The sequence below is a fragment of the Meles meles genome, chromosome 17 (assembly GCF_922984935.1).
Source record: "Meles meles chromosome 17, mMelMel3.1 paternal haplotype, whole genome shotgun sequence".
NCBI classification, from domain to species: domain Eukaryota; kingdom Metazoa; phylum Chordata; class Mammalia; order Carnivora; family Mustelidae; genus Meles; species Meles meles.
The window spans coordinates 46,160,496-46,172,533 of NC_060082.1; the positions used below are offsets into that span (position 1 = coordinate 46,160,496).

General features: G+C 38.1%; 1 protein-coding gene across 1 annotated transcript in view; it reads left to right on the plus strand.

Moving 5' to 3' along the window:
- The window catches only part of AXDND1 (axonemal dynein light chain domain containing 1), a 98,335-nt gene that overhangs the window by 37,733 nt on the left and 48,564 nt on the right, over positions 1-12,038 (plus strand). Inside the window, exons 12-14 of the mRNA XM_045982957.1 lie at positions 7,839-7,959; positions 9,489-9,590; positions 11,552-11,715. Of these exons, the coding sequence (XP_045838913.1) occupies positions 7,839-7,959; positions 9,489-9,590; positions 11,552-11,715 (387 nt within the window). The remainder of the gene's footprint in view (positions 1-7,838; positions 7,960-9,488; positions 9,591-11,551; positions 11,716-12,038) is intronic.

Below are 12,038 nucleotides of genomic sequence, written 5' to 3' on the forward strand. Positions count from 1 at the left end.
CTTTTAATTCAGCATAGTCTGCTTTTTAAAAAAAATGTGTCAAAGAGTAACTGTCTTTTTTTTTAATTGTCAAGAAAACCACAAATGTATACAAAATCTAAATTCAGAGATATATTCTTAACTTTTATTCTGTTTTATTCCTTACTAGAATGAGAAGGGTACCTTGATCTTTTTTCAAGTACTGATTATACTGCTGTTTTCTGTAGATGATTCACTCTTCTGGTCTTAGTAGAAAACTATTCTATACTTTGTCTTCTATCCTCATTCTTCTAATAATATCTCTCCATCCTTTTTCTGAGCCGATGACCTTGCTTTCTAAAAAGTAGAAGCGGACAGAAGAGAACTCAAGCTCTCACCCCTACATGTACCCACCCACCTGCATCTGTGCTCATCTGGTCATGAGCCCATCTTTTACTGGGGACGAACTCTCTCTTCCTCTCTGAGGCCAGTCTTTCCATTTATGTATTATTCTATCATCTCATACCTACTCAACATATTTTCAGCAAATATTCCGTTTCTCCCATATCATTAATTTTTCCCTCTTCTCTGGATTAGTCCCAATAGTATACAAATATGCTATAAGTACTTCCATCTCAAAAACAAGAACCAAAAAACAAAAAGACTCCTAAGTCTCTTAGGACCACACGCATATCCCCTTCTAGTTATGGCCCCATTTCCGCCTCCCTCCCCGCTTATAATAATCCTCTTCAAAAAGTTGTCATATTCACTGTGTCTACTCCTGGTCCTCCCTTTGTCGCTTGAACCCACTCCAGTCAGGCTTTCACTCCCCTCACCCCACCAAAGCACACCTGTTAAAGTCACTAGTGACTTTCATGTTGCTTAATCCAAAGGTCGCTTCTCAATTCCCATTTAACTTACTGGCAGCATTTATCAGAATTGATCACTTGCTCTTGCTTGAAACAATGTCTTTCAGTATATTACACTCTCCTAGTTTCCTCCTACTTTACTCTCTTCTCCTTCTTACTGATATCTCTTGCAGATTCCTTTTCATTTCACCAATTTCTAAATGGTAGAGAGTTCATTCTGTGAATTATTTCTGTATCTATATTCTCTGACTAAATGAATCTCTTCGGTTTCCTGGCTTTCAGTGTCATCAACCTGTATATTCTCAGCTCACAAATATGTATCTACAGGGGTGCCTGGGTGGCTCAGTCTTTAAACATCTGCCTCCCACTCAGGTCATGATCCCAGGGTCCTGGGATGGAGCGCATCAGGCTCCCTGCTCAGTGGGAAGCCTGTTTCTCCATCTCCTACTCCCCATGCTTGTGTTCCCTCTCTCACTGTCTCTCTCTCTCTCTCTGTCTAATAAATAAAATCTTAAAATAAAACAAAACAAGACAAAAAACCCCAAATATGTATCTAGAGCTTTGCCCTTCTCCACAAATTTGTACGCCCAGTTTCAATCTTCTCTTTGAATTCCAGACTTAATATTCGACAGCCTCACCCCTTCTACATAGATGCCTAACATTCCCCAACTGAATTCCTGTTCTTTTCCCCAAAACTACTCCTCTCCAACTCATCTCATTTCAGTTCATGGCAACTCCATCCTTCCAGTTTCTGGGGCCAAAACTCTTGGGAGTCCTTCTTGATCTCCTACTTTCTCTCACATCTCACCTCTCCAGCGGCAGAGTCACCTTTTACTACATATACAGAGTCCTCCCCGCTTCCCTTCCTGACATTTGCATCTCTTGCCTGCCGTGTTGCTGACATGACATGACCCACCTTTTACTTCTGCCCCTACACCGCTGTCGTCTCTTCTCCACACACCAGTCAAGACTGTTGTCCAAAACCAACCTCTGTGCCCCAGGGCTAAACTACAATGCGAAGACTGAGTTTGGGGAGAAAGAGGAATGATAGTGTTAGGTCCGTAATCAAAGGAAAGAGACTGATACAAAGTGAAAAAGTCAAGCAAAGCTTTATTTCTCACCAAGCATCGAGAAGCAAACCAACCGTTCTGGGCCACCTCTTACAGAGAGGGCAACCCCTCCCTGCCTTACAGACTAACTTTTATAGAGCAAAGGCCATGTTACTGAGCCTGGTCACACACAGAGAAAGCTGCACAGTCATGCTAGGTCACACACGGGTGGCCAGTTGAATTACAATTCACCCCATAGTAGCTATTTGAACTAGCCTATCACCTTGGTCAGAATTGGCGCCAAAAGGTGCCCAAAAGGCGGGGCCCACAATCCTTGGTAGCTGGGGAGACAGTTTGCCTCGCTCCACTGATTGGATTTGTCTCCACCTGGCCTGACTCATCCCTGCATTGGGGCTGTTATCTCCTGATCTGACCTGCCCTTGTATTTGGGCTCTGTTATCAGGGACTGGTGGACTTCATTTTACTGGTTTCCCAGACTTGCTTTTAAGTAAGTTCCCCTGGGGGGTGGGGGTGGGGCAGGGTCAATGTCAGTTTTACTGCATAAACAACAAAATGGCTATTCAACCAAGGTGGAGCCACTTTGGCTAAATAGGCCCTTACAATAGTTTTATTACGTTGACAGGCAAAGGAGACCAGAGCAGGCTAATGCCTTCAAAACTGCGGACCTGCCCCAGGGAAAAGGCTGAGGGGTTTTATAGGAAAATACAGGATCTGGGTGGTTTCGCTAGGAGTCTGGTATGTGCTGCCAGTCACGTTCCTCATGTCTTCAAGGTGGTCTTGTGACTGGTGCTTGTGCCGTCCATGAGTGTGGTTACTAGGTTTCAACATCCATACTAAGTTTCCGGAACAGAGGATCCCAGAGAAGCACAAGTGAATGGGGGAGGGGGCTTAAGAACGAGGACGAGAAATATTCTTTCAACTCAGAGAGTCAAATTATGCTGAAGCATTAGTACATCCATCTTGATTTCCATCTGTCTTTACAGTTCTATGTGATTTCAGTCTGATCTTTTAAAATTCAGCTCCAATAATGTCATCTCTCTGCTCAAAATTCTGCAGTAGCTCCCCATCTTAAAAGGCCATGTTTTTAAAAAATGGTTTACAAGATTCATCCTACCAGCATTTCTCTGACTTTTCCCACTTTATTTCAGACCTGCTGCCTTTGTGTGCTCTTCTTTGAACATACCAGACAGACTTACACCTTGGGGCCTGGATTCCTCTTCCTTTCCTTTTCCTCTCTCTTTCTTTCCTTTCCTCTTCCTTTCCACAGTGTGTAGCTTCCTCCCTCCTTCCTTTGGACCTTAACTCATCCCCCTCCATTTAAAACCACTATACATTTTGTACCCTCAGTCCCCTTTCCCTGATGATTTTTTATCTATTGTACTATCACTACTTAATATGTTTTACTTTTTTATTTGTTGATTATCTCTTCTGACTAAACTTTATAAGCATAAAGTTTTGTTTTGTTTTGTTTTGAACAGTACCTGGCATATAGTAGGCACTAAACAGATATTTATTGAATGAATTAATAAAAATAACTTAGAACTTTTTAGAAAAGATTTTGTTTATTTATTTGACAGAGAGAGCAAGAGACACAAACAGACAGAGCAGCAGAGGGAGAGGGAGAAGCAGGATCCCCACTGAGCAGGGAGTCCGATGTAGGGCTCCATCCCAGGACCCTGAGATCATGACCCGAGCTGAAGGCAGTCACCTAACCAACTGAGCCACCCAGGCTCAGTTAGAACTTCTTTTATGCTAATGTCCATTGTAAGAACATCTAAAGCCAGAGAAAAAGGGAAGGAAATGGAGAAATGTCTGAAGTAGGATGGATTTTGTGTGTGTATGATTAGAAATTTTTAATAATACTTTTTAAAATAATAACAGGGGCACCTGGGTGGCTCAGTGGGTTAAGCCTCTGCCTTTGGCTCAAATCATGATCTCAGGGTCCTGGGATCGAGTCCCGCATCGGGTTCTCTGCTCGGCGGGGGGTCTGCTTCCCCCTCTCTCTGCCTGCCTCTCTGCCTACTTGTGATCTCTCTCCCTCTGTCAAATAAATAAATAAAATCTTAAAAAAACAAATTTATAAAATAATAACATTTTATTGAAAATTGGAAAATAGAAACAAGTAAGGAAAAAAGAACACCCATAATTCTTTCTCTCAGAAATAAACACTATTAATATTTTCATATATTTTTCTTTTTTCGATTTCTATGGATTTTTTATATACATGAGATCAAACTGAATGTATAATTTTGCCATTTGGGTTATCTCATGTTACAACATGAAAAAATTTTCCCATGTACCAGAGTATTAACAACAACAAGATCTTTAATTAGCTGCAGAGTATTTTCATCATAGAGCTATATCATGTATTTATGTGACCAATCCTTTATTATTGAACATTGAGGTTATTTCTGAATTTTTTCTTTTGCTGTTATAAACAAGGGTCATTAAAAGGTGTCTTCCCTTTTTAAAATCACTGTCTGGGTTGCCTGGGTGGCTCAATCAGTTAAGTGTCCAACTATTGATCTCAGCTTAGGTGTTGATCTTGGGGTCATGAGTTCAGGTCCTGCATTGGGCTGTATGTTGGGTGTGAACCTACCTGAAAAAAAAAATCAGTGTCTAACTTTCAGGTAGTAATGTGCGCAAATTGTAAGGGCATATAACCTGAATTTTCTTTTTTTTTTTTCTTTTTTTTTAACCTGAATTTTCTTAAGTGTATTCACCTATGTGACACCTAGGTTAATTAATTTTTATTAGTTACTCTGAACAAATGGAAGTCTCCAAAAAGAAGACTTTCAAGAACTGATGCTGGTGGTTCCTGGCTTTCACCAAAATTAGAAGAATTCTATGCCACAGGCCTTTAATTCTTAAAAAAATTTTTTTTAAATTTAAATTCAATTAACATAAAGTATATTATTAGTTTCAGATAGAATTCAGTGATTCATCATCAGTCATTTATAACAGCCAATGTTCATTACATCACATGCCCTCCTTAATGTCCATCACCCAGTTAACCCCCAACCACTCCCCTCCAGCAACTCTTAGTTTGTTTCCTATGATTAAGAGTCTCTTATGGTTTCTCCCCCTCTCTGGTTTCATCTTGTTTTATTTTTCCCTCCCTTCCTCTAGGCTCCTTTATTTTTTTCTCAAATTCCACATATGAGTGAAATCATATGATAATTGTGTTTTCCTTGTTTCACTTAGCATAATCCCCTCTAGTTCCATCCATGTCATTGCAAATGGCAAGACATCATTTTTGATGGCTGCATAATATTCCATTGTATATATATATACACCACATCTTCTTTATTCATTCATCTGTCAGTGGACGTCTGGGCTCTTTCCATAGTTGGGCTATTGTGGACATTGCTGCTATAAACATTGGGGTGCAGGTGCCTCTACAGATCACTACATTTGTATCTTTGGGGTAGATATCCAGTAGTGCAGTTGCTGGGCACAGGCTCTATTTTCAACTTTTTGAGGAACCTCCATACTGTTTTCCAGAGTGGCTGCACCAGCTTGCATTCCCACCAACAGTGTAGGAGGGTTCCCCTTTCTCCACTTCCTCACTAGCATCTGTCGTTTCCTGACTTGTTAATTTTAGCCATTCTGACTGGTGTGAGGTGGTATCTCATTGTGGTTTTGATTTGTATTTCCCTGGAGCCTAGTGATGTTGGGCATTTTTTCATGTTTCTGTTGGCCATTTGGATGTCTTCTTTGCAGAAATGTCTGTTCATGTCTTCTGCCCATTTCTTGATTTGATTATTTGTTCTTTGGGTGTTCAGTTTGGTAAGTTCTTTATGGATTTTGGATACTAGTCCTTTATCTGATAAGATATCTGATAAGAAGACATTTACAAATATCTTCTCTGTCAGTTGTCTTTTGATTTTATTGACTGTTTCCTTTGCTGTACAAAAGCTTTTTATCTTGATGAAATCCCAATAGTTCATTTTTTTTGCTTTTGTTTCTTTGGCCTTCAGAGACATATCTAGCAAGAAGTTGCTGTGGCCAAGGTCACAGAGGTTGCTGCCTGTGTTCTCCTCTAGGATTTGAATAGATTCCTATCTCACATTGAGGTCTTTCATCCATTTTTAGACTATTTTTGTGTATGGTTTAAGGAAATGGTTCAGTTTCATTCTCCTATATGTGGCTGTCCAGTTTTCCCAACATCAGTTGTTGAAGAGACTGTCTTTTTTCCATTGGATATTCTTTCCTGCTTTGTCAAAGATTAGTTGACCATAGAGTTAAACGTCCATTTCTGGGTTCTCTATTCTGTTCCATTGAGCTATGTGTCTGTTTTTGTGCCAGTACCATACTGCCTTAATGATGACAGCTTTGTAATAGAGCTTGAAGTCCAGAATTGTGATGCCACCAGCTTTGGTTTTCTTTTTCAACACTCCTTTGGCTATTTGGGGTGGTTTTGTTCCATACAAATTTTAGAATTATTTGTTCCAACTCTGTGAAAAAAAAAAAAACAAACTTGTTGGTATTTTGATAGGGATTACATTGAATATATGGATTGTTCTGGGAAGCATAGACATTTTCACAGTATTCTTGGGGGATGTGGGTGACTCAGTCGGTTAGGTGTCTGCCTTTGGTGCAGGTCACGATCCCAAAGTCCTGGATTGAGCCTTGCTTCAGGCTCCCTGGTCAGTAGGGAGTCTTCTTCCTCTGCCTCTCCCCCTGGTTCGTGCTCATGTGCGCTTTCTCTCTCTCTCTCTCAAATAAATAAATAACATCTTTAAAAAAACCCCACAATATTTGTTCTTCCTGTCCATGAGCGTGGGATGTTTTTCCATTTCTTTGTGTCTTCCTCAATTTCTTTCATGAATATTCTGTAGTTTCCTGAGTACAGATCCTTTGCCTCTTTGGTGAGGTTTATTCCTAGGTATCTTAACGGTTTTTGGTGCAATTGTAAATGCGATCCACTCCTTAATTTCTCTTTCTTCTGTCTCATTGTTAGTGTATGGAAATGCAACTGATTTCTATGCATTGATTTTATATTCTGCCACTTTGCAGAATTCCTGTATTGGGCCTTTAATTCTTGTTGCAAAGTTAATATTCCTTGGGAGGAGGTGTTTCAAATGGCTTGTGAAATGCTACCCCTTACAACAACTTTGTTTGTATTTAATTTCAGAAGCACTTTTAATTCTAATTTAATTCTAAGCTATAGTGTAAGTTAGAAGGAAAATGTATATTCTGGTAAACATGAAGAAAAGATAGGAAAAAGGTACTTACTTGATTATACTTAATCTTTTAGTTGGTTGGTAGAGAATTTCTTTAAATAATATTCATTATATGTAATTTAAAAGTAAAGTGGCTCATAATTACTGGGGTTTTTGTCTGTAATAAAGAACCCTAATTTGGTTGCCTGTGTGGCTCAGTGGGTTAAGCCTCTTCCTTCCGCTCAGGTCATGATCTCAGGGACCTGGGATCAAGACCCACATCAGGCTCTCTGCTAGTGGGGAGCCTGCTTCCCCCGCTCTCTCTGCCTGCCTCTCTGCCTACTTGTGATTTCTCTCTATGAAACAAATAAATAAAATCTTTAAAAAAAATAAAAAAAACCCTAGTTCTATTTTGTATTCAGATTTTTAAAATTAGATATACTGCTGTTATCCTATTGGAATACCATGTCGTGAAAATTCTAGTGAATAAATATGAAGAAAAGAGCTCAGAGCAGGGAACAATATATTTAATTTTTTACTTTAAGACTTTTATAAGATTTATGAATGAAATGTGACATTTTTTCTTCTATTTCACTTGGTAGTAGTGGTATTAATACTTTATTAATACATAATTACTTTATGATGACTTTTAAAGGAACAAATTGCCTATTGTAGAACAAAGTTGTTTTTTTAAATGTCTAATATCATAATAATTATCCAATAAATGTGACTTCTCAAAAACAAAGTCTATATATACTTTTTAATTTTTCTTTTAGGGTTGTAGAAGAATACCATGACTTATACACATTGCAAAGAGGAAGGATGGAGAGTGATATTAAGCAGTTAATGACAGAAAGAGATCTTTGGAGCTCAGCCACATATGAACTGGCCCTAAAGGTTGGTTCATCTGGAATCATAATTCAGACTTCTTTTTTGACTGAATAAAGTTTTGTTTTACAATTTTCAATAATCCAGACAAAAATTTTAAAAATGAGGATGTATATTTAATTTATGAACAATGTAGCTATTATGGGCCTTGAAAAAAGAAAGCTACATTTTTTTCTTTTGTTTCTTCTCTATTAAGTACTTGGCTATTACCAAGTTAAGGGATCTTTTCCTCACCAGGATCTATGAAGTATGAGCAAGAATTCTTTTTCTGTTGTTTGTGAACAGGCTAAAACTTTAACTTTAACTTATGCTAATGGTAGACTAGAAAAGTTGTTTGTATTTTTTCACACAGTGTAACCATATTAGGAGTATATGATTTTGGTTCTATTACCTTGGCATTTAAGATGACTAATGAGTTAAAATTTGGCCGTCTGTGGGCCACTGATATAATACTTTAGGAAAGTATCATAGTCCACAATATTCTATTTTTTTGAAATGTTTGCTGGTTGGTTGCCTATTCTCACACCTGGGACGTGGTGTTTACTAAGAATTAGCAGCACATTATGACCCTCACCAGATTCAAATTTCTGTCTCATTTTCCTCTGGAATAGTCAGATCTCATCTAGGATATAATGTTTCATCCTGATGCAGAATTTTAAAATGCCATGTCAAGAGAAAACAATCATGCTAGTAAATGTATAATATATTTTTAGAGGTAGGCCTGTTCAGTGGAATAAAGGAGAAGACAAGTAAGTTTCTTCACTCTAGAAGTATTTTAAATAGAGAACTGGCCCCTTGTAGCAGTTTCTGTGGAAAAATACTTTGAATTTGTGGAGGCTTTGTGTTAGCTCATCCCTAAAGTCCTTTCTAATAGGAAATGAGTGACAGCTAGAGTGTCGCTTCCCTAAAAAAAGAACTTTGTCTCTTTTGTTCATGGCTATATGCACAGTGTCTAGAACAGTTCTTCATTAAATGACTATATAATTGATTCAGTATACGGGTGGTTCTCAAAATATGGCCCAAGGACCTGCTGGGGATATGTGAGACCCTTTCATGAGGTGAATACTAGTTTCATCATAATATTAAGATGTTATTTGCCTTTTCCACTCTCATTTGCATATGAGTGCATCAAAATACTATTTATGTTAATATATAATGGATTTATTGTTATGTTTAAGTGAATTAACAAATACATATTTTAAATAATTTTAGTTTTAAGTTTCAATACAGAGAATATCAAGTAGCTATAATGCATATAAATGAAAGTTCTTTGGAGTCTTCACTAATTTTTAAGAGTGTGAAGGGGTTTTGAGATCAGACTGCTTGAGAACCTCTGCTATATACTTCAGTTTGATTTCAGTTTAGTAGGTTTAGAAAACATGAATTTATGATTCAGATTAGCTCATGATTTAAACAAGAGATTGTGACTGAATTAGTGATTCAATGAAAAATTGATATTTGAAATTGGTTTGGGTTTAATAAATCACAGTGGCTTATTAATGTCTTAGATTCCTCATTTTAGTACTTTTTTCAAATAGGTAATTGAAAAAAATAGAGTCATATTGGCTAAAAGACTTTACCTCAATGAAAAAGGTTGGAATAAATATGCTAAGCATTTCATCATACTGCTGTCAACCAAGGTAAAGCTCAATTCACTTACATTATAAGAAAAGAGACTCTAGCCTTTGAGGGTATAAGAAGCCTTTACTAAATTTGTAAATTTTAGATACAGTTTTGTATTTGCACTTAATTGTGAGTGGAATGAAAAATCTAAGGAAGTGTGAATAAATGCTCTTCTTTGTATTTGTCTTCTAGCCTAATTAAAGCAATTTAAATAATTTCTCTAAGTTAATAATATTTCAACTATTATTTATAGACATATTCTATTTTTTAGTATTTAAACTGAAAAATGTAAGTAGCTGTGTTCATTGATGTAGTGTTATTCTTGATGTGTTTTATGCAATTTTACGCAAGAATTCAATGAGCACACTTGGTTGAAAAGGAGAAAAGTGTCATTTAGTGTGTTTCTAGAATCATACCATTTACACTGATCATTTCTTTTTTTTTTTTCCATTTTATTTATTTTTTCAGCGTAACAGTATTCATTGTTTTTGCACAACACCCAGTGCTCCATGCAAAACGTGCCCTCCCTATTACCCACCACCTGTTCCCCCAACCTCCCACCCCTGACCCTTCAAAACCCTCAGGTTGTTTTTCAGGGTCCATAGTCTCTTATGGTTCGCCTCCCCTTCCAAATTTTCGCAGCCATCAAAAGAAATGAAATCTTGCCATTTGCGACGACATGGATGGAACTAGAGCGTATCATGCTTAGTGAAATAAGTCAATCGGAGAAAGACAACTATCATATGATCTCCCTGATATGAGGACATGGAGAAGCAACATGGGGGGTTAGGGGGATAGGAGAAGAATAAATGAAACAAGATGGGATTGGGAGGGAGACAAACCATAAATGACTCTTAATCTCACAAAACAAACTGGGGGTTGCTGGGGGGAGGTGGGATTGGGAGAGGGGGAGGGGGCTATGGACATTGGGGAGGGTATGTGCTATCGTGAGTGCTGTGAAGTGTGTAAACCTGGCGATTCACAGACCCCTGGGGATAAAAATACATTATATGTTTATTAAAAAAAAAAATACATTTCTTTTTTTTTTTAAGATTTTATTTATTTATTTATTTATATAGAGAGAGAGCACAAGCAGGGGGAGCAGCAGTCAGAGCAGGCAGAGAGAGAAGCAGGCTCCCCACCAAGCAAGGAGCCGCATGTGGGACTCAATCCCAGGACCCTGGGATCATGACCTGAGCCGAAAGCAGATGCTTAAGCAACTGAGCCATCCAGGCGTCCCTCATTTCACTCTTCTTCTTTCTAAGATTTTATTTCTTTATCTGAGAGAGGGAACATAAGCAGGGGGAGTGGGAGAGGGAGAAGCAGGCTTCCCTCTGAGCAGGAAGCCTGATGCGGGGTTTGATCCCAGGACCCCCAGGATCACAAGCTGAGCCAAAGGCAGATGCTTATTAAAGACTGAGCCACTTGTGATCTCCTGTCTCTCGCTGTCAAATAAATAAATAAGAATAAAAAAAAAAATCTTTAAAAAAAAAAAAAAAAGACTGAGCCACCCAGGCGCCCCCTCATTTCATTCTTATAACAATCCTGTGAGATATATATTAGGGTCTTTATTTTATAGATAAGAAAAATTAATCTTAATAAATTAAATAACATCCTGTAAGGTTACATAGCCAATAACTGGCAAGGATTCACATTTGGATTTGTTTGGCTTTGAAATTCCTCTTCTTTCCAGTGTATCACACTACCTCCCATAAACGTCCTATGGGGAAATTGGGCTCATGTTGGAAAGGAAAAATATCTAGTCTCCAATATTTTATGTACCATGGAAAATCCACAGCAAAGGAACTGTGTGATGTTATGATGATATTTTGAAAGCGGAATATCTTCTCAATTTTGATCCATTTTCCATGGACATCTCTAGTATTACAATATTAATACACTAATTAATATCATTAATGCATGCTGATTAAGTATTCGTTATGTGAATGAGTGGTCTGATTCCATGCATATTACCTAGGACACTGCAGACCTTGCACTATTGCAGAAGTTGACACTGAAATGGAGAAGCTCAATGAATAAATTTAAAAATGAAGTGGAACAAAATGAGGAGTCTACAAGGGAGAAATTGCAAACTATTAAGGATAGTCTCACCAAATGGCAGGAGTTCCTCGGAATTGATGGGTGGGTCTACAAGAATCTTGGTTTTGATTATGCTGTGTCGTGTCTGATAACTCAGTCCAATTCTTTCTCTCTTTTTCTCTGCCTCTCTTTTCTCCTGTGATGACTCTAACGTTGATTTGGTCGGATAAGTAGCAGCCCTTCCAAGGCTGCAGTCCTGCTAGGGGCTTGAGTGGTTCTGTGGTTTCTGGTGCTAACCATCTCTGTGGTCCATCCTGCTCCTTCTACCTCCTGCTGCTGCCTCTGTGCTGTTCAGCTGGTTTGTTGTTTTTCTTTCCTTTCCTTTTCTTTTTCTCCTCTTCTCTTTTTAAAAGATCACATCAACT